This window comes from Rutidosis leptorrhynchoides, chromosome 5 (genome assembly GCF_046630445.1).
Source record: "Rutidosis leptorrhynchoides isolate AG116_Rl617_1_P2 chromosome 5, CSIRO_AGI_Rlap_v1, whole genome shotgun sequence".
NCBI lineage: Eukaryota > Viridiplantae > Streptophyta > Magnoliopsida > Asterales > Asteraceae > Rutidosis > Rutidosis leptorrhynchoides.
In genome coordinates this window covers 62,380,098-62,408,035 of record NC_092337.1, presented here as the reverse complement: position 1 = coordinate 62,408,035, position 27,938 = coordinate 62,380,098, and the positions used below count along the sequence as shown (strand labels likewise).

At 35.7% G+C, this 27,938-nt stretch overlaps 2 protein-coding genes across 2 annotated transcripts; both read right to left on the bottom strand.

Annotated features, from left to right (window-relative positions):
• Positions 1-4,397: 4,397 nt before the first annotated feature.
• LOC139846481 (serpin-ZX-like) lies at positions 4,398-19,151 on the bottom strand. The gene is made up of 3 exons (XM_071835968.1): positions 18,887-19,151; positions 5,758-5,888; positions 4,398-5,177 (listed from the first exon to the last, which is right to left on the bottom strand). Exons 1-3 carry the CDS (start codon positions 19,149-19,151, stop codon positions 4,398-4,400), a joined length of 1,176 nt encoding a protein of 391 aa, XP_071692069.1.
• Positions 19,152-20,554: 1,403 nt separating this feature from the next.
• LOC139848683 (serpin-ZX-like) lies at positions 20,555-26,919 on the bottom strand. The gene is made up of 2 exons (XM_071838393.1): positions 26,413-26,919; positions 20,555-21,322 (listed from the first exon to the last, which is right to left on the bottom strand). Exons 1-2 carry the CDS (start codon positions 26,917-26,919, stop codon positions 20,555-20,557), a joined length of 1,275 nt encoding a protein of 424 aa, XP_071694494.1.
• Positions 26,920-27,938: the final 1,019 nt, after the last annotated feature.

The window sequence follows — 27,938 nt, the reverse complement described above, 5'->3', positions numbered from 1 at the left end:
GTTAGATTCGGATGTCATAGTTTTCATTTGCAGTGGTTAAATTGTTTGTTTTTTTTATTGCTCTTTGCACCTGTGTGATGATGAAATTTGTGTCTTGCAGTTACCATAAATGTTTCTTTGCATAGTCTCTTCACATTTAGGAGTATATTTGATTTTAAATGTAATGAATTGTTATTAATTCAATTTTACATGTAATTCAAACTGTAGCTACAAAGTCAAACTGTTGCTGCAGCTATTTGTAGTCAATTAAAGTCAAACTATAGTTGCTATAAAAGTAAATTTGCTGTAATTGAACTGCTGCTTCTATTTGTAATTAAACTGCTACTATTTTTGATTAAATTGTTGCTGCTGCTATGTTATATTATATGGTCTGAATGTAATTGTAAAAGTCAAGCAAGATAACAAGTCAACCTGTAAATTGAAAAGTCAATTTACAGGCTATAATGGGGTTTAAAAGTCATAATGGGTCATAAAAGTCAATATAGGATTATAATAGGTTTTATAAGTCATAATGGGTCAACATGATTTTAATGGGGTTTAACAGTCATAATGGGCTATAATGGATTTTAAAAGTCAAATTAGGGTTATAATAGGTTTTAAAAGTCATAATGGGTCAACATGATTATAATGGGTTATAATCGGTTTTAAAAGTCAAATTATGGTTATAATGGCTTTTAAAAGTAAAAGGTATAATGGGTTACTATGTGTTTTAAAAGTCATAATGGGTTAACATGGTTTTTGAATGCAAATTTGGGTTATACTGTTTTGGTATTTTTTTTTTTTTTTTTTTTTGTCATATTGGGTTATAAAACTGAGTATTTCTTGGAAATAATAGTAATGGAATAAACTGCAAGTCAAACTGAATTCGGTATAAAAAGTTGTTGATGCTATTTTAAGAAGCTTATAAAAGTCAAACTTATGTAGTTGTTGCAAAGTCGATCTGTTGTATTTCTTGTGAGTTGTTATGAATTCAGTAATTGCAAATGTAATTGTCCATTGCAAATCAAAGAATAGAAGTCAAAGTGTAAACTCCAACCAAACTGTCAAAGTGTTGCAAAGTAACATTTGCAAAGCCAAAGTGTCAAACTTTATCAAAGTCAAAGTGTTATTAAGTAGGTCAAAATGTGGCAACACCATTACTATTGTATAATAATTACACGTTTTGAGTTCTTTCTTATTTCTAACCAATCTGCGATTATAACCATGAAAACTTACACGTTCTCGTGATGGTAGTAGTGCAACTATATGGATTCTAAGGTCATGTTTCATCCCATGTAAACTGTTAGGATATTACACACTCATTTATCAACCTTAATATAATAACCCCCAACCTCTTGTGACTTAATTTACATGTTTTTACTGTACCTGGAAAACGGGTCAGGTTGAGTAGGTTTGGGTAATGGGTCAAACGATTTTTTTGTTGAAATGGGTCATGGGTCATTATTTAAATAGGACAGATTCTTAAACGGGTACAAATGGGCTAGGATATGTCGGGTTGGCTAACGAGTCGAAACGGTCATTATTTATATAGTATATTATTTTAGTTATTATTTAAGGGTCATGGTATGAATTACTTGATAATTGATTATTTGGTATGTATATCTTCTTTATTTGCTTGACAACAACTGAATATTTGAATGTTAGGGTACATTTGTATGGGGCGTTGTTGGACAATGCAAAAACAACAAAATCTAAATCGGACTTCTTTTGTACTTCTGACGGTCTTCAAATTTTCAGACAGGTACTGAATATGATCTCTGTGAGTCAAGAACTAACACACTGCATTTATATTCTTTAGTTGGCCAAAGTTGCAATAAACAAATCAGTTAAAAAGGATACGGGTCAATTTGGTCAAGAATTTAAAAAGATGGTCTTTTTTGAAGATAAAAAAACATTTATGTTTGTGTTTGGCTCACTCCTATTTTTAAATTTTTAGAGTGTTGTGGCCTTTGGGTCAAGCTAATCCAGACCGAACTGTTTCGACCTTTATAATTTGTCACCTGATGGTTGACCATTTTGATACACATGTCTATTTTGTATTGCACTACTTTTGTTATTAAGCATTTCCTATAAAAGATTAAATAGAAGTGGACATAACCATACAACACACATACACAAACATACACACGTATGTTTGTGCATGTGACATCTCTATTTACTAAATGATATAGTCCCATGATTCTGGAATAAGACACTTTTTTCATTATATACGTGTCAATATTATTGCACTTCCTCTTTAGAAGAATCTGGATTGCAGCTTTGTGCAGGACTTGAGCATTTGCATACCCTCGAGCCTCCATATGCACATAATGATGTCAAACCAGGAAATGTACTTACGCATCGTAAAGGTCAACCACATTTGGCGATATTAATGGATTTTCAAAATGCTCGACCTGCTCGGAGGCAAATACGCTCTCGGTTAGCGGCAATGCAACTGCATGTTGTCATTTTAACTATATAGTTAATCGTTTTCGGTTGCTCACTTCGTATTGCATTACATGTGATCATCTGTGTGTTCAAGTATTCCTCAGGAATGGGCATCGCCGTACGTTTCAACATCCTTTCGAGCTCCTGCATTGTGGGATTGCCCAACCATACTTACATTGATGAATGAAATGATATATGGTCACTAGGTTGCACTTTGTTCGCCATTATGCAATATCTTTTGTAGTGAATCAGATTTTAGTGTATATTTAAATATGATGTTTCATATTCAGTTGTAACTACAAGATTAACATAACTATCAAATGATACTAACAGTCCAACAAACCAACCATTAGTTAATATGCTTGAAATTACTTTTTACATTTGTGACTGCTAGGCTTACTATTATGCATCACTATCTTTGGAGGCAAAACGTGAAAAGGAGCTTGAGGACATTGCTCTTGCCACTTCTACCTAACTTAAGTGGTAATTACTTACCCCCATTACACTAATATTATCACACTAATATTAGATAGTAATTGTTTTGATCTTATGTTTCGATTTAGTTTGATTACAAATCCCCGTGCAACGCACGGACTCTTAAATCTAGTTGAGAAACATATATACATATCCGTATGTTCGTATGTTCTTTAGTAGATCATCTCGTTCTATTTTCTTTTTTAACTTTGCAGTAAGTGAGTGTCGAACCCCTATCACCTGTATGGGAAGTCAGGATACCACCACGCATTGTACATATGATACTACGTCGAATGCAACTTATATAGAATAACTTACTTAGAAACAAATACAACCGTCATAGATCAAATCAAAAGTGACTTAAATGCGACTTGTGAGAACCTTTTATATGTTGTTGGTGATTTGTGTCACCAATATGATTTAAGTGTAATGGGATTAATTTGTTAACCAAAATAATCTTGATAAATATCGAACAAGTTAAGGAAAGTGTGGAGTCCACACTTGTTTGAACTTATCTTGATTATGACGGGCAAGGTTGGAGAATTCGGATCTCGGGGAGATCTCGTTTGGACTTTTTAGGGAGATCTCGGCATCTCGGAATAATCTCGGGGAGATCTCGGACGTTGACTTACGTTGACGTTATAGTTTTTTTTAATAAAAATGTACATAAAAACATAAATATGTATATTTATATACGTTTTTACTAGATTTTACAAAAATATCCGAGAAATGAGCGAGAAAATCTTAGAAATTATGAATTTTATAAGAAAATCTTACAAATTAGCAAGAAAATCTGAGAAATCGTGGCTTTGACTAAGTTTGACCCCGTTGACCGAGAAATCTCGAGAGATGAACATCTCGTCTCGGTTGCCTTCGAAAAACGAGATCTCGGGGGAGATCTCGGAGAGATCTCGGGAGATTTACAACACTGATGACGGGGGTTCGGGGGCAGCGCCCCCAATAGCGGGGTCGAAGGGGTGGCAACCCCTGGCAGGGTCCAAGGGGCAGAGCCCCTGGCTGGGTTAACATTGCTTTATTAAAAATGTGTTGAAATTCGATTTTGACCCGGTTTGACCCAAAATAAAAAGCCCGGATAAAACACCCATTTTTTAGCAGTTATGAAACTGCCATTCGGCAGTTATGGAACTGCCATTCGGTAGTTATAAAACACCCGGTTTTTGGTTATTTATTTGGTACGTTTTAATCAAATTTATACACACAAAAAACACAGATTCATTGTTCAAATATTCTGAGTTTTATCCGATTGAAGATTTCGATAGTACCATCGAAATACTTTGATCTGAAAGTGATTACACGACTCTCAGAAATCCGAATTCGAAACTCTCATATACAACATATGTTGCCTCTCATCACCTATTTACCACTCTTAAGAGAACTATCTCGATGGGATCGGGGTGTAAAGTGGTGGTTTCCTTGAAAGTCGCACTCTAAGTCACTTTTGGGTGGATCGATACACAAAGATGTAAACATCGGAATCAGTTGATAGTTGGATCAACAATCTGACCCATGAATAGCACGGCTCCACTTGTATCTTCTTTAATCACAAACAAAAACGGATGATCTGCCACAAAGTCAACCTTAGCATAAGTAATCTCGGCAGATTGTAACATAATGACAGCTCCAGTGACTGCTGCAGCTTCGGTACCTTCTTCATTCACCTCCACGAATGATTTATGTTGAATGCTCGAAACATACAACTTTTCATCCACGTAAGACATTTCACTCAAACCTTGTGTGTTGCTAAAAGGCAACAAGAGGCCTAATTCTTTCAACGTCTCAGACGCTTCAAACCCAAATGAAATCTTAAACTTTGGGATCAAAAATTTCCCGACCTCGCCTTTTCGGCGTGGAATGTGACGCTCCAAAAAGTCAGATAGGGAGCCGACTTTTTGTATTAAAGATGATATGCCATCTTTTGCATCTGGGAGGAAGATGTACATTGTAAAACGTCGTTTATCATTACCATTTTCATACGGAAGACCTAATACTTTGAAATCTTCATATTTGCGCAAGAACTGTTTTTTCTTGCTTGTCATGAAGGGTACTAGAACTTTGCTACCATCAAGAAGGTGAAAGTCAAAGTCTTTAGTCTTTAACGGGTCAAACTTTTCACTCCAGGATCCCTTAAAATAGATTGCATTTGCAAATATGAGCCTCGTAGAGTTGTCAACCGCGCCAGCTGGAAGGATGTCTTGAATGAGACCGTTAGTTTGTTTTTCGGCCCACAAATTCACTTCTTCAACAACCTCAGCAGCCTTTAATAATCAGAAACATACATAAAACTATTAGCTATCACCATATATATAAGGCAGTTATTTCTCAAGTTTTAAAAGTAGTCAATTGAGACCATGTAGAAACTAATCGGAAAAGTTGGAGACCTGATACTAGTCGGACGTTGACCAACTTTGACTTTCGTTATAATTGACTTACTTTGACCGAATAAAATGACTTTGAACTAATAAATCCGACTTTAACCGGCTAAAATGAAATTCTGACAACTTTGACCAAATAAATCGACTGCAGACTAGTTCGGGACTAGTCGTACTACTTTAAAATCCCGCCTAGCTAGAACGAGTCGGGGAATTCCATGGATGTTTAAAAGTTATTTATTTATACTTTCTCTAATTAACAGGACTATATGAGGAAGAAACTCACATAATTATTGATCCGGTGCTTTATAGACTATTATTCCGTACTAAATTTTAACTACACATTCCTATTATTACAATTCTACTTCTATGAGTTTTATATCTTTTAGCAGGAATCAAACCAAGTATTTGAAAATTCAAACATTCCAAATAATAAAGAAATAAATGCAATTAAAATAGAACTGACCCTGGTTTGGAAATTGACATGATTACAAGCAGCTTTATGAACAGTTTCCACAACCTGTTTAAAAGAAGGTTTAAGAGAAACGGTTTGCTCAACCCAAACCCCATTTGCAAAAGACAACCGTGGCCCACCAGCTTGTAGTGACCCGAACTTTTCCATGTTTATATATATTAATTGAGATTGATATTTACATGATTAAATGTTTCCAACATGTTAAGCAATCAAACTTGTTAAGACTTGATTAATTGAAATATGTTTCATATAGACAAATGACCACCCAAGTTGACCGGTGATTCACGAACGTTAAAACTTGTAAAAACTATATGATGACATATATATGGGTATATATATATAGTTAACATGATACTATGATAAGTAAACATATCATTAAGTATATTAACAATGAACTACATATGTAAAAACAAGACTACTAACTTAATGATTTTTAAACGAGACATATATGTAACGATTATCGTCGTAAAGACATTTAATGTATATATATATCATATTAAGAGATATTCATACATGATAATATCATGATAATATAATAATTTAAAATCTCATTTGATATTATAAATATTGGGTTAACAACATTTAACAAGATCGTTAACCTAAAGGTTTCAAAACAACACTTACATGTAACGACTAACGATGACTTAACGACTCAGTTAAAATGTATATACATGTAGTGTTTTAATATGTATTTATACACTTTTGAAAGACTTCAATACACTTATCAAAATACTTCTACTTAACAAAAATGCTTACAATTACATCCTCGTTCAGTTTCATCAACAATTCTACTCGTATGCACCCGTATTCGTACTCGTACAATACACAGCTTTTAGATGTATGTACTATTGGTATATACACTCCAATGATCAGCTCTTAGCAGCCCATGTGAGTCACCTAACACATGTGGGAACCATCATTTGGCAACTAGCATGAAATATCTCATAAAATTACAAAAATATGAGTAATCATTCATGACTTATTTACATGAAAACAAAATTACATATCCTTTATATCTAATCCATACACCAACGACCAAAAATACCTACAAACACTTTCATTCTTCAATTTTATTCATCTAATTGATCTCTCTCAAGTTCTATCTTCAAGTTCTAAGTGTTCTTCATATATTCTACAAGTTCTAGTTACATAAAATCAAGAATACTTTCAAGTTTGCTAGCTCACTTCCAATCTTGTAAGGTGATCATCCAACCTCAAGAAATCTTTGTTTCTTACAGTAGGTTATCATTCTAATACAAGGTAATAATCATATTCAAACTTTGGTTCAATTTATATAACTATAACAATCTTATTTCAAGTGATGATCTTACTTGAACTTGTTTTCGTGTCATGATTCTGCTTCAAGAACTTCGAGCCATCCAAGGATCCGTTGAAGCTAGATCCATTTTCTCTTTTCCAGTAGGTTTATCCAAGGAACTTAAGGTAGTAATGATGTTCATAACATCATTCGATTCATACATATAAAGCTATCTTATTCGAAGGTTTAAACTTGTAATCACTAGAACATAGTTTAGTTAATTCTAAACTTGTTCGCAAACAAAAGTTAATCCTTCTAACTTGACTTTTAAAATCAAATAAACACATGTTTTATATCTATATGATATGCTAACTTAATGATTTAAAACCTGGAAACACGAAAAACACCGTAAAACCGGATTTACGCCGTCGTAGTAACACCGCGGGCTGTTTTGGGTTAGTTAATTAAAAACTATGATAAACTTTGATTTAAAAGTTGTTATTCTGAGAAAATGAATTTTATTATAAACATGAAACTATATCCAAAAATTATGGTTAAACTCAAAGTGGAAGTATGTTTTCTAAAATGGTCATCTAGACGTCGTTCTTTCGACTGAAATGACTACCTTTACAAAAACGACTTGTAACTTATTTTCCGACTATAAACCTATACTTTTTCTGTTTAGATTCATAAAATAGAGTTCAATATGAAACCATAGCAATTTGATTCACTCAAAACGAATTTAAAATGAAGAAGTTATGGGTAAAACAAGATTGGATAATTTTTCTCATTTTAGCTACGTGAAAATTGGTAACAAATCTATTCCAACCATAACTTAATCAACTTGTATTGTATATTATGTAATCTTGAGATACCATAGCCACGTATACAATGTTTCGACCTATCATGTCGACACATCTATATATATTTCGGAACAACTATAGACACTCTATATGTGAATGTTGGAGTTAGCTATACAGGGTTGAGGTTGATTCCAAAATATATATAGTTTGAGATGTGATCAATACTGAGATACGTATACACTGGGTCGTGGATTGATTCAAGATAATATTTATCGATTTATTTCTGTACATCTAACTGTGGACAACTAGTTGTAGGTTACTAACGAGGACAGGTGACTTAATAAACTTAAAACATCAAAATATATTAAAAGTGTTGTAAATATATTTTGAACATACTTTGATATATATGTATATATTGTTATAGGTTCGTGAATCAACCAGTGGCCAAGTCTTACTTCCCGACGAAGTAAAAATCTGTGAAAGTGAGTTATAGTCCCACTTTTAAAATCTAATATTTTTGGGATGAGAATACATACAGGTTTTATAAATGATTTACAAAATAGACACAAGTACGTGAAACTACATTCTATGGTTGAATTATCGAAATCGAATATGCCCCTTTTTATTAAGTCTGGTAATCTAAGAATTAGGGAACAGACACCCTAATTGACGCGAATCCTAAAGATAGATCTATTGGGCCTAACAAACCCCATCCAAAGTACCGGATGCTTTAGTACTTCGAAATTTATATCATATCCGAAGGGTGTCCCGGAATGATGGGGATATTCTTATATATGCATCTTGTTAATGTCGGTTACCAGGTGTTCACCATATGAATGATTTTTATCTCTATGTATGGGATGTGTATTGAAATATGAAATCTTGTGGTCTATTATTATGATTTGATATATATATGTTAAACCTATAACTCACCAACATTTTTGTTGACGTTTTAAGCATGTTTATTCTCAGGTGATTATTAAGAGCTTCCGCTGTCGCATACTTAAATAAGGACGAGATTTGGAGTCCATGCTTGTATGATATTGTGTAAAAACTGCATTCAAGAAACTTATTTTGTTGTAACATATTTGTATTGTAAACCATTATGTAATGGTCGTGTGTAAACAGGATATTTTAGATTATCATTATTTGATAATCTACGTAAAGCTTTTTAAAACCTTTATCTATGAAATAAAGGTTATGGTTTGTTTTAAAAATGAATGCAGTCTTTGAAAAACGTCTCATATAGAGGTCAAAACCTCGCAAAGAAATCAATTAATATGGAACGTTTTTAATCAATAAGAACGGGACATTTCAGTTGGTATCCGAGCGTTGGTCTTAGAGAACCAAAATTTTGCATTAGTGTGTCTTATCGAGTTTGTTAGGATGCATTAGTGAGTCTGGACTTCGACCGTGTTTACTTGAAAAATGATTGCTTAACAAATTTTGTTCGAAACTATATATTTTTAACATGTGAATATTATGTGATATATTAATCTCTTAACGCGTTTGATATTATGTGATAGATGTCTACCTCTAGAACAAGTCCCATTGACTCACCTAATAATAATGAAGAGTCAAATGTAAATTGGAATGATTCGTGGACTGATTCACAAGTTCCCGAAGAGGAACCGGAAGAAGAGTCGGAACCGGAAGAAGAATCGGAACCGGAAGAAGAATCGGAACCGGAAGAAGAATCGGAACCGGTGGGGGAAATAATAAAACGGTTAAGTAAAAGAAAATCCTCAACCAACCGACCAAGGTTAATTATGGTCAATGGTGTTTCCGCCAAGGAAGCAAAATATTGGGAGGATTACCAATTCTCCGATGAATCGGATTCCGACGAGAATTCCGATGATGTTATAGAAATTACCCCAACTGAATTTAAAAAGGCAAAAGAAAATAATAAGGGAAAGGGCATAAAAATAGAGAAATCTAATTCCAACCCCGATGAACTTTATATGTATCGTCAACCCCCGAAGTCCTTAAGTTGTAACAATGACCCGGGAACCTCTAAACCACCAGGTTTTTCTAAACCAATGTGGAAAACGACGGCTCGTATTAGGGGAACATCATATATCCCTATAAACTTGGCAAAACGAACCAAAACCGAAGAAGAAGAAACAAGCGAGTCGGAATAAGATAGTTGTATTCGTGTGGTGTAATATATGTAATATAGTATGCTTATGCTTTATGATATATGTAAAAATTGCTTGTATTAATAAGTATTTTTTTTTATGAATCTAACTCTTGTCTATTTTACAGTATAAAAACACAAAATGGATAGACAACCCAATATTTTAAGAGACCTACCCGGAGACATGATTGATGAAATCTTGTCTAGAGTCGGTCAGAATTCTTCGGCACAACTATTTAAGGCGAGATCAGTTTGTAAGACATTCGAAGAACGTTCCAAGAATGCCTTGGTTTATAAAAGACTTTCGTTCGAAAGATGGGGGATATCACATTGGGAAATCCATAAGTTACGATGTGTTTACTTTGACGCATATATTGCGGGGAACCCAAATGCTATTTTACGCAATGGGTTAAGAAATTATTTTGACTCAATATATCCGAATATTGGACTTCGTGATTTAGAAAAAGCGGCTAACATGCAACATAAAGAAGCATGTTATGCTTACGGATTAGTAATGTTCGCTTCTCACCAAAGTGAGAACAAGAACATCGGGCTACAACTATTAAACAAAACGTTTCCACAAGTGATGGAGTCGGTAATTGGGGTAAGAAATGAGGTTTTTAGATTGTTACGGGACTGTTGGACATTACGTAACCCTCGTACCTTTGACGACGTTACAACACGCTGTCTTATCAACGGCCATAACGGTTATGTTCCACAAGACCAAGGATGGGAAGTAATCCTAGTAAAACCAGAATGCATGACTTGTTTCTGGACGTATGAATTACGTGTCTTTATTGCCTTTGCTGAACGACTTGTGTACTAGCTAGAATTATCTTCACAACCATCTTGTATCAAATTTATTGTGTGCTATATTTCATGCTATATGTAAAATAAGCGGTATTGTAAGTTTGTAAAATATTGTGTAAAAGTTTAAAGGCGAAATATTATTATAATCAGTTTTTCATATAGAATTGTAGTAGTTGAATTGTATATTAGCTACTAAGTATGAACTTAACGGGTAGGTACTACCCGAATTTAAACTTATAAAACGCTAATATGAAGAAAAAGCTTTATAAATGAGTTCATATTATGCTACGAAATACTATTAACTACTCTTAATATTCTGTATGATTAACTTGTTCCATTTGACTATTTTAAAGGAAATGGCACCAACTACTCGACACACTGTGAATATGAATGAAGAGGAATTCTGTACTTTTCTAGCTTCAAACATAGCCGCAGTACAGGCTGCGCTACATACCAACAATAACCTTGGATCTAGCAGTACAGGAAATCGTGTAGGATGCACCTACAAAGAATTCACTTCCTGCAAACCTTTGGAATTTGATGGAACCGAAGGACCGATCGTATTGAAACGGTGGACCGAGAAGGTCGAATCGGTGTTTGCCATAAGTAAGTGTACTGAAGAGGACAAAGTGAAGTACGCTACGCATACCTTCACAGGTTCTGCGTTAACATGGTGGAATACCTATCTAGAGCAAGTGGGACAAGACGATGCGTACGCACTACCGTGGTCAGCATTCAAGCACTTGATGAACGAGAAATACCGTTCCAGAACCGAGATCAATAAGCTCAAGACAGAACTTAGAGGGTTACGAACCCAAGGATTTGATATTACCACGTACGAAAGACGATTCACAGAATTGTGCCTATTGTGTCCGGGAGCATTCGAAGATGAGGAAGAGAAGATCGACGCGTTTGTTAAAGGATTACCGGAAAGAATCCAAGAAGATATAAGTTCACACGAGCCCGCCTCCATACAACAGGCATGTAGAATGGCTCACAAACTAGTGAACCAGATTGAAGAAAGAATTAAAGAACAGACTGCTGAAGAGGCCAATGTGAAGCAAGTCAAAAGAAAGTGGGAGGAAAACGGTGATAAGAATCACCAATACAACAACAACAGCAATTACAACAATAATCGCAACAATTATCCCAACTATCGCAACATCAATCGCAACTACAACAAACGGCCCAACAATAACAACAACAACAACAACAACAACTACAACAATCATCCCAACAACAATAATAACCGCAACAACAACAACAATCAGAAGCAGCTATGCCAAAGGTGTGAAAAGTATCACTCGGGCTTCTGCACCAAATTTTGCAACAAGTATAAAAGAAATGGTCATAGCGCGGCGAAGTGTGAGGTCTACGAACCAGGGGTTAATAGAACGAAAGGAACAAATGGTGTCGGAATGAGTAATGGCGGAGCAAGTAGTGTCGGAGCAAGTTATGCCAATGTAGTTTGTTATAAATGTGGAAAACCGGGCCACATTATTAGAAATTGCCCGAACCAGGAGAACACGAATGGACAAGGCCGCGGAAGAGTTTTCAATATTAATGCGGCAGAGGCACAGGAAGACCCGGAGCTTGTTACGGGTACGTTTCTTATTGACAATAAATCTGCTTACGCTTTATTTGATTCGGGTGCGGATAGAAGCTATATGAGTAGAGATTTTTGTGCTAAATTAAGTTGTCCATTGACGCCTTTGGATAGTAAATTTTACTCGAATTAGCAAATGGTAAATTAATTTCAGCAGATAATATATGTCGGAATCGAGAAATTAAACTGGTTAGCGAAACATTTAAGATTGATTTGATACCAGTAGAGTTAGGGAGTTTTGATGTGATAATCGGTATGGACTGGTTGAAAGAAGTGAAAGCAGAGATCGTTTGTTACAAAAATGCAATTCGCATTATACGAGAAAAAGGAAAACCCTTAATGGTGTACGGAGAAAAGGGCAACAGGAAGCTACATCTTATTAGTAATTTGAAGGCACAAAAACTAATAAGAAAAGGTTGCTATGCTGTTCTAGCACACGTCAAGAAAGTACAAACTGAAGAAAAGAGCATCAATGATGTTCCCATTGCAAAAGAATTTCCCGATGTATTTCCGAAAGAATTACCGGGATTACCCCCACATAGATCCGTTGAATTTCAAATAGATCTTGTACCAGGAGCTGCACCAATAGCTCGTGCTCCTTACAGACTCGCACCCAGCGAGATGAAAGAACTGCAAAGCCAATTACAAGAACTTTTAGAGCGTGGTTTCATTCGACCAAGCACATCACCGTAGGGAGCTCCTGTTTTGTTTGTCAAGAAGAAAGATGGTACATTCAAGTTGTGTATCGACTACCGAGAGTTGAACAAACTTACCATCAAAACTGCTACCCACTACCGAGAATCGACGACTTATTTGATCAACTACAAGGCTCGTCTGTTTATTCAAAGATTGACTTACGTTCCGGGTATCATCAAATGCGGGTGAAAGAAGATGATATTACAAAGACTGCTTTCAGAACACGTTACGGTCATTACGAGTTTATGGTCATGCCGTTTGGTTTAACTAACGCACCAGCTGTGTTCATGGACCTTATGAACCGAGTGTGTGGACCATACCTTGACAAGTTTGTCATTGTTTTCATTGATGACATACTTATTTACTCAAAGAATGACCAAGAACACGGTGAACATTTGAGAAAGGTGTTAGAAGTATTGAGGAAGGAAGAATTGTACGCTAAGTTTTCAAAGTGTGCATTTTGGTTGGAAGAAGTTCAATTCCTCGGTCATATAGTAAACAAAGAAGGTATTAAAGTGGATCCGGCAACGATAGAAACTGTTGAAAAGTGAGAAACCCCGAAAACTCCGAAACACATACGCCAGTTTTTAGGACTAGCTGGTTACTACAGAAGGTTAATCCAAGACTTTTCCAGAATAGCAAAACCCTTGACTCATTAACGCATAAAGGGAAGAAATTTGAATGGAATGATGAACAAGAGAAAGCGTTTCAGTTATTGAAGAAAAAGCTAACTACGACACCTATATTGTCATTGCCTGAAGGGAATGATGATTTTGTGATTTATTGTGACGCATCAAAGCAAGGTCTCGGTTGTGTATTAATGCAACGAACGAAGGTGATTGCTTATGCATCTAGACAATTGAAGATTCACGAACAAAATTATACGACGCATGATTTGGAATTAGGCGCGGTTGTTTTTGCATTAAAGACTTGGAGGCACTACTTATATGGGGTTAAAAGTATTATATATACCGACCACAAAAGTCTTCAACACATATTTAATCAGAAACAACTGAATATGAGGCAGCGTAGGTGGATTGAATTATTGAATGATTACAACTTTGAGATTCGTTACCACCCGGGGAAGGCAAATGTGGTAGCCGATGCCTTGAGCAGGAAGGACAGAGAACCCATTCGAGTAAAATCTATGAATATAATGATTCATAATAACCTTACTACTCAAATAAAGGAGGCGCAACAAGGAGTTTTAAAAGAGGGAAATTTAAAGGATGAAATACCCAAAGGATCGGAGAAGCACCTTAATATTCGGGAAGACAGAACCCGGTATAGGGCTGAAAGGATTTGGGTACCAAAATTTGGAGATATGAGAGAAATGGTACTTAGAGAAGCTCATAAAACCAGATACTCAATACATCCTGGAACGGGGAAGATGTACAAGGATCTCAAGAAACATTTTTGGTGGCCGGATATGAAAGCCGATGTTGCTAAATACGTAGGAGAATGTTTGACGTGTTCTAAGGTCAAAGCTGAGCATCAGAAACCATCAGGTCTACTTCAACATTACCATGAATTTCATCACTAAATTGCCAAGGACTGCAAGTGGTTTTGATACTATTTGGGTAATAGTTGATCGTCTCACCAAATCAGCACACTTCCTGCCAATAAGAGAAGATGACAAGATGGAGAAGTTAGCACGACTGTATTTGAAGGAAGTCGTCTCCAGACATGGAATACCAATCTCTATTATCTCTGATAGGGATGACAGATTTATTTCAAGATTCTGGCAGACATTACAGCAAGCATTAGGAACTCGTCTAGACATGAGTACTGCCTATCATCCACAAACTGATGGGCAGAGCGAAAGGACGATACAAACGCTTGAAGACATGCTACGAGCATGTGTTATTGATTTCGGAAATAGTTGGGATCGACATCTACCGTTAGCAGGTCTCCGATTTGTTGGAGTGAAGTGGGGGATAGACAGATTACGGGTCCGGAGATTATACAAGAAACTACCGAGAAGATCATCCAAATTCAACAACGGTTGAAAACCGCCCAAGGTCGACAAAAGAGCTACGCTGACATTAAAAGAAAAGATATAGAATTTGAAATTGGAGAGATGGTCATGCTTAAAGTTGCACCTTGGAAAGGCGTTGTTCGATTTGGTAAACGAGGGAAATTAAATCCAAGGTATATTGGACCATTCAAGATTATTGATCGTGTCGGACCAGTAGCTTACCGACTTGAGTTACCTCAACAACTCGCGGCTGTACATAACACTTTCCACGTCTCGAATTTGAAGAAATGTTTTGCTAAAGAAGATCTCACTATTCCGTTAGATGAAATCTAAATCAACGAAAAACTTCAATTCATCGAAGAACCCGTCGAAATAATGGATCGTGAGGTTAAAAGACTTAAGCAAAACAAGATACCAATTATTAAGGTTCGATGGAATGCTCGTAGAGGACCCGAGTTCACCTGGGAGCGTGAAGATCAGATGAAGAAGAAATACCCGCATCTATTTCCAGAAGATTCGTCAACACCTTCAACAGCTTAAAATTTCGGGACGAAATTTATTTAACGGGTAGGTACTGTAGTGACCCGAACTTTTCCATGTTTATATATATTAATTGAGATTGATATTTACATGATTAAATGTTTCCAACATGTTAAGCAATCAAACTTGTTAAGACTTGATTAATTGAAATATGTTTCATATAGACAAATGACCACCCAAGTTGACCGGTGATTCACGAACGTTAAAACTTGTAAAAACTATATGATGACATATATATGGATATATATATATAGTTAACATGATTCTATGATAAGTAAACATATCATTAAGTATATTAACAATGAACTACATATGTAAAAACAAGACTACTAACTTAATGATTTTTAAACGAGACATATATGTAACGATTATCGTTGTAAAGACATTTAATGTATATATATCATATTAAGAGATATTCATACATGATAATATCATGATAATATCATGATAATATAATAATTTAAAATCTCATTTGATATTATAAATATTGGGTTAACAACATTTAACAAGATCGTTAACCTAAAGGTTTCAAAACAACACTTACATGTAACGACTAACGATGACTTAACGACTCAGTTAAAATGTATATACATGTAGTGTTTTAATATGTATTTATACACTTTTGAAAGACTTCAATACACTTATCAAAATACTTCTACTTAACAAAAATGCTTACAATTACATCCTCGTTCAGTTTCATCAACAATTCTACTTGTATGCACCCGTATTCGTACTCGTACAATACACAGCTTTTAGATGTATGTACTATTGGTATATACACTCCAATGATCAGCTCTTAGCAGCCCATGTGAGTCACCTAACACATGTGGGAACCATCATTTGGCAACTAGCATGAAATATCTCATAAAATTACAAAAATATGAGTAATCATTCATGACTTATTTACATGAAAACAAAATTACATATCCTTTATATCTAATCCATACACCAACGACCAAAAATACCTACAAACACTTTCATTCTTCAATTTTCTTCATCTAATTGATCTCTCTCAAGTTCTATCTTCAAGTTCTAAGTGTTCTTCATATATTCTACAAGTTCTAGTTACATAAAATCAAGAATACTTTCAAGTTTGCTAGCTCACTTCCAATCTTGTAAGGTGATCATCCAACCTCAAGAAATCTTTGTTTCTTACAGTAGGTTATCATTCTAATACAAGGTAATAATCATATTCAAACTTTGGTTCAATTTCTATAACTATAACAATCTTATTTCAAGTGATGATCTTACTTGAACTAGTTTTCGTGTCATGATTCTGCTTCAAGAACTTCGAGCCATCCAAGGATCCGTTGAAGCTAGATCCATTTTTCTCTTTTCCAGTAGGTTTATCCAAGGAACTTAAGGTAGTAATGATGTTCATAACATCATTCGATTCATACATATATAGCTATCTTATTCGAAGGTTTAAACTTGTAATCACTAGAACATAGTTTAGTTAATTCTAAACTTGTTCGCAAACAAAAGTTAATCCTTCTAACTTGACTTTTAAAATCAAATAAACACATTATCTATATCTATATGATATGCTAACTTAATGATTTAAAACCTGGAAACACGAAAAACACCGTAAAACCGGATTTACGCCGTCGTAGTAACACCGCGGGCTGTTTTGGGTTAGTTAATTAAAAACTATGATAAACTTTGATTTAAAAGTTGTTATTCTGAGAAAATGATTTTTATTATAAACATGAAACTATATACAAAAATTATGGTTAAACTCAAAGTGGAAGTATGTTTTCTAAAATGGTCATCTAGACGTCGTTCTTTCGACTGAAATGACTACCTTTACAAAAATGACTTGTAACTTATTTTCCGACTATAAACCTATACTTTTTCTGTTTAGATTCATAAAATAGAGTTCAATATGAAACCATAGCAATTTGATTCACTCAAAACGGATTTAAAATGAAGAAGTTATGGGTAAAACAAGATTGGATAATTTTTCTCATTTTAGCTACGTGAAAATTGGTAACAAATCTATTCCAACCATAACTTAATCAACTTGTATTGTATATTATGTAATCTTGAGATACCATAGACACGTATACAATATTTCGACCTATCATGTCGACACATCTATATATATTTCGGAACAACCATAGACACTCTATATGTGAATGTTGGAGTTAGCTATACAGGGTTGAGGCTGATTCCAAAATATATATAGTTTGAGTTGTGATCAATACTGAGATACGTATACACTGGGTCGTGGATTGATTCAAGATAATATTTATCGATTTATTTCTGTACATCTAACTGTGGACAACTAGTTGTAGGTTACTAACGAGGACAGCTGACTTAATAAACTTAAAACATCAAAATATATTAAAAGTGTTGTAAATATATTTTGAACATACTTTGATATACATGTATATATTGTTATAGGTTCGTGAATCAACCAGTGGCCAACTCTTACTTCCCGACGAAGTAAAAATCTGTGAAAGTGAGTTATAGTCCCACTTTTAAAATCTAATATTTTTGGGATGAGAATACATGAAGGTTTTATAAATGATTTACAAAATAGACACAAGTACGTGAAACTACATTCTATGGTTGAATTATCGAAATCGAATATGCCCTTTTTATTAAGTCTGGTAATCTAAGAATTAGGGAACAGACACCCTAATTGACGCGAATCCTAAAGATAGATCTATTGGGCCTAACAAACCCCATCCAAAGTACCGGATGCTTTAGTACTTCGAAATTTATATCATATCCGAAGGGTGTCCCAGAATGATGGGGATATTCTTATATATGCATCTTGTTAATGTCGGTTACCAGGTGTTCACCATATGAATGATTTTTATCTCTATGTATGGGATGTGTATTGAAATATGAAATCTTGTGGTCTATTATTATGATTTGATATATATAGGTTAAACCTATAACTCACCAACATTTTTGTTGACGTTTTAAGCATGTTTATTCTCAGGTGATTATTAAGAGCTTCCGCTGTCGCATACTTAAATAAGGACGAGATTTGGAGTCCATGCTTGTATGATATTGTGTAAAAACTGCATTCAAGAAACTTATTTTGTTGTAACATATTTGTATTGTAAACCATTATGTAATGGTCGTGTGTAAACAGGATATTTTAGATTATCATTATTTGATAATCTACGTAAAGCTTTTTAAAACCTTTATCTATGAAATAAAGGTTATGGTTTGTTTTAAAAATGAATGCAGTCTTTGAAAAACGTCTCATATAGAGGTCAAAACCTCGCAACGAAATCAATTAATATGGAACGTTTTTAATCAATAAGAACGGGACATTTCACAGCTGGGCTACCATCTATCATGATCATGGACACAAGTTGTGAAGAGAGAGCATTAAGTTCATCCATATTTTTAGCTTTCAAAAAAGATAGCAAATGGTCAAGTGTTTGGCCTTTGGAACCTGACGCGATCAAGTTAAGAACGACATGGATTGAAAGCGGAGAGAAAACAACGTTTGAGTTGTAAGATTTGTTCAAGAGGTGGTTTGAAAGTGTGATTGAAACATGGGTTTGGTTTTTGATTGATTGTTGAGTGTTCATTTTTTGTTATAAACAAAAGAAACTGATTAATTGATGAGATTGTGTGACTGATATTGTGGTGGTGGAAACACTATATATATTTGATGTTTTGGCAACACTGTTAAGCAACCTGGCTTTGACTTATTTAAATATACTTCTTCCCTAAGATTCATTCAGATGAAATTTTGATTAACATGATTTAAATAAGATATTAGTCATCATTTTATATTATTATTGTAAGATCGCATAGCCCAAACACAATGTCCGGCAATATAAGCCCAAGAGTCCATCCTTTTCTAAAACCAATTGGTATTAGAGGGACTTCCCCTTAGACTTATATACATACATTTGTTTTTGTCTCTCTCCTATGTGGGATAGGTTTGCACCCCAACAATCCTCCCCTCAAACCGAAGACCACATCACCGAGCCTCCCGCCATCTTATATCACCGGTCTCTTTTCTTTCACTACCGGGACACGCCTCTTATACCGCCGATCTCTTTCTTTCACTTTTCTTTCACCATCGGGACACGCCGCACTTCCACGTCTTGGGAAGGAAGACTTTCGATATAAGGCACCATTGCTCCAGTATCGTTAGCAAACTGAGGGGTGTGCCATGTCGCACCGTGCGCTTAGGGGTGCGCCACCACTGCGTTGTTCACCACATCGGGCTATAGCCTAGCTCTGATGCCATTTGTAAGATCGCATAGCCCAAACACAATGTCCTGCAATATAAGTCCAAGAGTCCATCCTTTTCTAAAACCAATTGGTATTAGAGGGACTTCCCCTTAGACTTATATACATACATTTGTTTTTGTCTCTCTCCTATGTGGGATAGGTTTGCACCCCAACAATTATTATTATCATCATTAAAATTGTTATAATACTAATATTAATTAATTAATATTAATTATGATTATTATTCAAAGAAAATACAACCAAACAATACCTCCTACATAGAATTTGACTTTGAACTTTTGATATTGAAGTCAACAAAATATAGCCTAAAAAAGACTTGCCACCTTAATGTAAAGGGAAACAAGCTCATACCCAAACTACCACATCCCATTTTTTGCCACATTAATCTGCAATTTGATGTAGGTACAGATATGAAAGCATTTCCATAATATAATTACAGAAGCGGTTGCAATGAGCCATAATATATAATATAATACTATAAAACAATAAGAAGTAATTACTGGAAGAAGCTAATTTCGTACAATTAAGTGCTACAAAACAAATATGTAACAGGTATGAAGCAATTAGTAGATACTTAATACTTAAATTCTGTCAAATAAAACCACAAATTCCCTGTTTACCCAAACCTAACGAAAATAAAGCACTGCATAATGTGCATCAACTAGACTCGTAATCAAAAGCAAAAGTAATTGCAATCATAATATGCACTAAGATTGAATTCACGTGATCAAGAAACACTGGGGTCAACCACCTGTCCGATAAACAGAACAGTTGCACTCATATCTTCTCTAATCACAATCAAAAATGGATGACTTGCAATAAACTCCATTTTTAAGCTATTTACAATAGAGACTGTAGTTGCTGCTGCAGCTTCTGTACCTTCTTCGTTCACCTCCACAAACGATTTATGATGAATACTTGAAATATATAGATCTTTCCCCCTCGAAGAAGAGTTCACCATATTAGTTAGACCTCCAGGTATAAAAGGTAACACTAGACCTAATTCCTTTAACATATTAGAAGCTTCAAACCCATAGGAGATCTTGAACTTTGGGATCATAACCTCCTCTACTTCTACTTTTTTGCTTGGAATATAAGATTTGAAGAAGTCAGCTTTTGAATCTATTTTCTCAACTAAATTTTGAAGATCATCAGATTTATCTGGGAGATAAAAGTACATTGTGAAATGACGTTTATCTTCTCCTTGTTCATAAGGTAGGCCCAAGACTTTAAAACCATCGTATTGACAAAGAATTTGTTTACTATTAGTCGTCATGTAGGGTACTTGCACTGTGGTTCCATCGAGGCGATGGAAATCGTGTAGTTTTGTCATTGACCGGTCAAACTTCTCCTTCCAGACTCCCTTAAAATAGAGAGCATTTGCCAACATTAATGCGGTTTCAGTGCTAACCGCATCAGCTGGAAGTATGTCTTTAATCATGCCACTAGTTTGCTTTTCGACCCATAGATTCACTTCATCGGCTACTTCAGCAGGCTACATTAACCATAAACCATATAATACTAACCATTAACCATTAACCATTAACCATTAACCATTAACCATATAATACTAAAACCAAACATCCCGATGAACAGTAGTTGATGACGTCAGCAATATGACGTAACGCTTACGTCAGTAACTATTTATTTTTATTTTCTCTTACAAGCCAATGGATGCACAATGGTACTCGGCCATTGAAGTGTATATATAAATCGTTAATTTGTGTTTCTATGTTGGAAACTAAACTTGATTTTGGGCTATGTATTTTAGATTTGGGCTTGCAAGTATTCAAGTGTTTTGGATCAAGATTGTAATCCATTATGTAAAAACTTCTTGTAATATGTAGTACTCAAAATGTGTAGAACAATCTTGTAAAATATCTAAGATAATACTTAGGAAATATCTAGATACTAGTATATGATGAAGTGTTCTAGACTATTCCATTGTGTAGTATAAATAGAGGGTTTCACTCCTCATTTGTAAGTAAGCAAAGCAATAAGCAATAAAAAGATAAGCTTTCAAGAACAATCAAACTTCTAAATCATCAATCCTCTCTTCCTCAAATAATATACATAACCTCCTATTTCTAACAAATTGGTATCAAGAGCTTGGTTCGACAAGATGATGGCCAACAATGTCATCACGTTTCCTCGCCTCACAAAGGATAATTATGATCGATGGAACATCCAAATGAAGACCTTCCTAGATGGACAAGACTTATGGGAGATTGTGGAGGATGGCTATGAGGAACCTGCAGAAAAAGGTCCTCTCAGTAAGGAGAAAAAACTATTGAAGACCAACGATTAAAAGGCTCTTTCCATTATCCAACAAAGTGTAGATGATGGAGCTTTTGAGAAAATTGCAAGTGCAACCACCGCCAAGAAAGCATGGGAGATCTTGGAGAATTCTCACAAGGGAGTTGAAAAGGTGAAAAAGGTTCGACTACAAACACTACGAGGTGAGTTCGAATCCTTAAATAAGAAAGACTCAGAATCAATTTCCGATTATTTTACAAGAGTCTTGGCGATTGTCAATCAATTAAAGAGGAATGGTGAAACTCTAAGTGATGTAAGAGTCATTGAAAAGATTCTTAAATCATTAGATTCAAAATTCGACTATATAGTCGTAGCCATCGAAGAATCTAAAGATCTAGAATCAATGACTATCGATGAACTCATGGGTTCAGTACAAGCCCATGAAGAGAGGTTCAATAAGAAAAATGAGGAGCCTTTGGAGCAAGCTTTACAAGCAAAACTGACTTTCAAGGAAGAGAGCAGTGAAAAGACTCATCAACCGAGTCAACAAGGTCGTGGTTAAGTACGTGGCCGAGGACGAGGGCAAGGATATTCCAAACGTGGAGGCTACAGTTCTTAAAAAATGAAGAAAGAATGCAAGATTTTCACTCAACAAGAGGTCGCGGGAGAGGCTACACAAGTAGAAGGCCAAGGTATGACAACTCTCAAACTAAATGCTATAATTGTCATAAATTTGGCCACTATGCTTCAAAATGCGAGAAGTCAAACAATTACGTGCAAGAAAGAGCAAATTTAGTGCAAGAAGATACCGAAGCCGTGGAAAACACTTTGTTACTAGCATGCAAAGGTGAAGATAACGGGGAATCAAATTTGTGGTATCTCGACACGGGTGCAAGCAACCATATGTGCGGTGACAAAAACATGTTTGTGGAGTTAAACGAGGTAATAAGTGGAAATATCCCCTTCGGAGATTCCTCTAAAGTCCCGATTAAAGGCAAAGGTAAGATCCTCATCCGCTTGAAAAATAGAAGGCATCAATTTATCACTAACGTGTATTATGTGCCCAATATGAAGACGAATATACTGAGTATTGGACAACTCTTAGAGAAAGGCTATGATATTCACATGATAAATCGTACTCTTTCTTTAAGAGACCAAAAAGGAGGTTTGATTGCTAAAGTGCCAATGTCAACGAATAGGATGTTTCTGCTAAATATTCAACATGACATTCCAAGATGTTTAAAAGCATGTTTCAAGATAATTCTTGGCTTTGGCACATGAGATACGGGCACTTAAATTTTAGAGGCTTAAAATTATTATCAAGTAAAGGAATGGTAAAGGGTTTGCCTCCAATTAATCATCCGGATCAAATTTTTGAGGGATGCCTTCTAGGAAAGCACTTCCGAAACAGTTTTCTAATAGAGGCTTCTAGTAGAGCGAAGAAACCTCTAGAACTTATTCACACGGATGTATGTGGACCCATCAGAAGTTTAAAGCCCACCGTCTTTCGGTAAAAATAGATATTTTCTTCTATTCATTGATGATTTTAGCCGAAAGACATGGGTCTATTTTCTAAAAGAGAAGTCGGAAGTTTTTGGAATGTTCAAGAAGTTTAAAGCGTTTGTGGAAAATCAAAGTGGTCTCACCATAAAGGCGATGAGATCCGATCGTGGAGGAGAGTTCACATCCAAGGAATTCAAGGAATTTTGCGACAACAATGGGTTACGACGTCCTCTAACTCTTCCGTATTTACCTCAACAAAATGGTGTTGCGGAAAGAAAAAATAGGACCATTCTTGATATGGCCCGAAGTATGTTAAAGAGCAAAAGGATGCCTAAGGAGTTTTGGGCTGAGGCAGTGGACTGTGCGATCTATCTAGCAAATCGCTCGCCCACTAGAAGCGCCAAGAACAAAACGCCCATTGAAGCTTGGAGTAGAAGGAAGCCCGACATCTCACACCTTCGAGTGTTCGGAAGTGTGGCATATGCTCATGTGCCAAATCAGAAGAGGACGAAGCTCGATGATAAAAGCGAGAAACTCATATTCGTGGGCTATGACTCAAGTTCGAAAGGTTACAAGTTATACAATCCCAAGACCGGTAAAGTAATCTCAAGTCGAGATGTGGTGTTCGATGAAGAAGCAACATGGGATTGGAATGTTCCCGAAGAGGAGAACTACGACTTTCTCCTTTATCTATTCAAGAGTCCTGCAAGGAACGAAGAATATCCAGAAGTTCAAGAACCTTCTAGTACACCATCTCCGCACTTTCCACGCACTCCAACCACTACACCTAATGAAGTGACACCAACATTAGGAGGAGAATCAAGTAGGCTACAACATTACACAAGGAGCATTAGGGAGTTGTACGAGGTAATCCAGCCTATGGAGGATCTATCATTGTTCTGCCTTCTTGCCGATTGTGAGCCAATAAGTTATGAAGACGCAGCAAAAAGCCAAAAGTGGAAACGTGCTATGGACGAAGAGATTCAAGCAATCGAGAAGAATAATACGTGGGATCTTGCCACACTACCAAAGGGACATAAGGCTATTGGTGTAAAATGGGTGTACAAGGCCAAGAAGAATTCCAAAGGTGAAGTTGAAAGATATAAGGCAAGGTTGGTGGCGAAGGGATATAGTCAACGAGCCGGCATAGACTATGACGAGGTATTTGCTCCCGTCGCTCGTCTAGAAACTATAAGATTGATAATCTCACTTGCGGCTCAACATAATTGGAAGATTTATCAAATGGATGTCAAATCAGCGTTCCTTAATGGCCACTTAGAAGAAGAAGTCTATATAGAACAACCTTTGGGATACATCGTGAAAGGTCAAGAGAATAAGGTGCTAAAATTGAAAAAAGCCTTATACGGGTTGAAGCAAGCGCCTCGGGCATGGAATAGCAGTATAGACAAGTATTTCCAGAAGAATGACTTTACGAAATGCCCCCATGAGCATGCCCTCTACACCAAAGTTAGCAATGATGGAGATGTTATGATTGTGTGCCTATACGTGGATGACTTGATATTCACCGGTAGTAATCCCAAAATGTTTGAGGAGTTCAAGAAATCAATGGTTCGGGAGTTCGAGATGACCGAGATTGGACTTATGGCTTACTACTATCTTGGGATCGAGGTAAAAAAAATGAAAGAAGGAATATTCATATCCCAAGAAGGTTATGCGAATGAGGTGCTCAAGAAGTTTAAGATGAATGACTGCAAGTCAATGAACACACCGGTGGATTGCAATCTCAAATTGTCCAAAAGATGATGAAGGATACTTGGTGGACCCAACACAATACAAGAGTTTGGTTGGAAGTCTGAGGTACCTAACCTGCACGAGGCCAGATATTCTCTACGGAGTTAGACTAGTAAGTCGATACATGGAAGCACCTACAATAAATCATTTGAAGGCGGCCAAGAGGATACTTCGCTACATCAAAGGTACGATTGACTATAGCCTGTTTTATTCGCCTTCTGATCACTTCAAGCTAGTTGGATACAGTGATAGTGATTGGGCTGGAGACATAGATGATCGTAAGAGTACGAGTGGTTTCGTGTTCTATATGGGAGATACGGCGTTCACATGGAGCTCGAAGAAGCAACCCATTATGACTCTGTCAACGTGTGAAGCCGAGTTTGTAGCAGCAACATCGTGCACCTATCATGCAATATGGCTCAGGAAGTTACTAAATGAGCTTAAGTTTTTTCAAAAGGAACCTACAGAGATATATGTAGATAACAAGTCTGCGATTGCTCTAGCAAAGAATCCAGTCTTCCATGATCGAAGCAAACACATCGATACAAAATACCATTACATAAGGGAGTGTGTTACAAATAAAGAGGTGCAGATAAAGTACGCGAAGTCACTTGATCAAGATTGTAATCCATTATGTAGAAACTTCTTGTAATATGTAGTACTCAAAATGTGTAGAACAATCTTGTAAAATATCTAAGATAATACTTAGGAAATATCTAGATACTAGTATATGATGAAGTGTTCTAGACTATTCCATTGTGTAGTATAAATAGAGGGCTTCACCCCTCATTTGTAAGTAAGCAAAGCAATAAGCAATAAAAAGATAAGCTTTCAAGAACAATCAAACTTCTAAATCATCAATCCTCTCTTCCTCAAATAATATACATAACCTCCTATTTCTTACATTCCAAACATAACACAAATACTTCCCGCAACGGACGGGCTCAAAGATGTAATCATTAAATAAAGACCATATCACAATTTTAGTATTGATGTACATTGCTAAATCTAAAATTTAGTCATAAGAGGGGAGTTTCTACGAGTATTAACAAGTACAAATTTTTCAAAACTGACCTTATTCTTGAAATCACCTTGCATACAAGTAGCATTATGAAGAATTTTCACCGCATGTTCAAAGTAAGGATGAAAAGAAATCGTTTGATCAACCCAAACGCCATTTGCATAGCTTAAACGAGGTCCGCCAAAAGGGCTGCCATCACCCAAAACTGAGGACACACGCAGTGAACGAAAATTGATTTCATCAATACTTTGTGCTTTCAAATAAGATAGAAACTGCTTGAGTGTTTCTCCTGACGAACCCACCGCAACTGGCCTCAGGACTGTATCGATAGAAAGCGGCGAGAAAACAATATTTGATGTGGTGACATGTTTTTTGTTGTGTTGATTTGTCAGAAGTCGAAAGAGGTGATTATGAGTTGTTGAAAACTCAAGGTCGTTAAGAGTGGTAGGAGTATGTATAAGAAACGCAACATATATTGAATAAAAAATACATAATGATACAAACAAGAACCCAATATTTCTTTTTAGCGTATGAGAATTTGATCCAGATCTGATCACCATCACAACCGGAAATCTTTATATTCAACCGAGAAAACTTTTAACCGATAATTTTTCGTAGTTGCAGGTTTGGATTTTATTGAGTTAATTTCTGAATCGGGTGCAGTACGAAGAAGAAGAAGACGCAATTTATTTTGTTTAGGTTAAAAGGAATAAAAACCTTAGTTCAACCCAAATAAAGTAGGCTAATTAAATTCGGATCAAACCATGTAAATACAAATAAATTAAACTAGGCCCAAATTATTTAGATTCAGTTCTGTTCAGGCCCGACTGTGTACTTAACTGAGTCAGTTAGAGTTAACCTGAAAGGACAAATTGTAAAAAGTTTTGTTACTTTAACTGCTTTTTGACAAGTTCACAAAACATTGACCCAAGTTTGACTTGTATTAACCAGACTTTGACAAGTTGATTTTCACTTTCACCAAAAAGTCAACCTATGACCAAAAAGTTAAGTTTTGCAATAAATTTCGCGATATTCCGGTTTTGCAGGTTTTATCTGGTTTTCACGCGAAATCATGATACACTTTTTCAGTTGACTCCAAAAGTCAATACTAGACCGATATTCGATATATTGTTCGTATTTCAGTATTCCGCGTATTTTTGTGTGTTGTGCAGATTGTAGGTTTTATTGGCTTCATAATGTCGATTTCTTCTTTGTCAATTCCTCCAAAACGTGAGTTTTACGAATGAGCTCTACATATGAGTTTTATGTTCCTGTTTTAATTCAACATCAATCCCATGTGAAGTTGATATGATTATTCCGAATTCGAATTGAATTGGAGAACAATCTAACAAGTCAATCAAGAATCCAATGAACAAGAATAGATTCTGAAATTGATATGTCGAGTTTTATTGAACGAATCGATTATACAGAGAATAAGGAAGAAGTGATTACAATGATTAATCAAAAACTAACTATCACAGAGTAACTAATTCTACTTATATGACTGCTATTGTGAGCTAACTGCAACTAATTCCTAACAGATTTTGTTGATTGTAGCAATCGTTGTCGCCAATAGCCG

Bases quoted from the DNA above. Each gene is read 5' to 3' on its own strand.
- LOC139846481 (XM_071835968.1), bottom strand. From the start codon at position 19,151: ATGAACACTCAACAATCAATCAAAAACCAAACCCATGTTTCAATCACA. The intron at 5,889-18,886 runs GTCCCGTTCTTA...GGTCACTACAAG, and splicing joins TGGTAGCCCAGCTGTGAAAT to CTGGTGGGCCACGGTTGTCT. The intron at 5,178-5,757 runs GTCAGTTCTATT...TGATTATTAAAG, and splicing joins ATGTCAATTTCCAAACCAGG to GCTGCTGAGGTTGTTGAAGA.
- LOC139848683 (XM_071838393.1), bottom strand. From the start codon at position 26,919: ATGGTGATCAGATCTGGATCAAATTCTCATACGCTAAAAAGAAATATT. The intron at 21,323-26,412 runs GTCAGTTTTGAA...TGGTTAATGTAG, and splicing joins AAGGTGATTTCAAGAATAAG to CCTGCTGAAGTAGCCGATGA.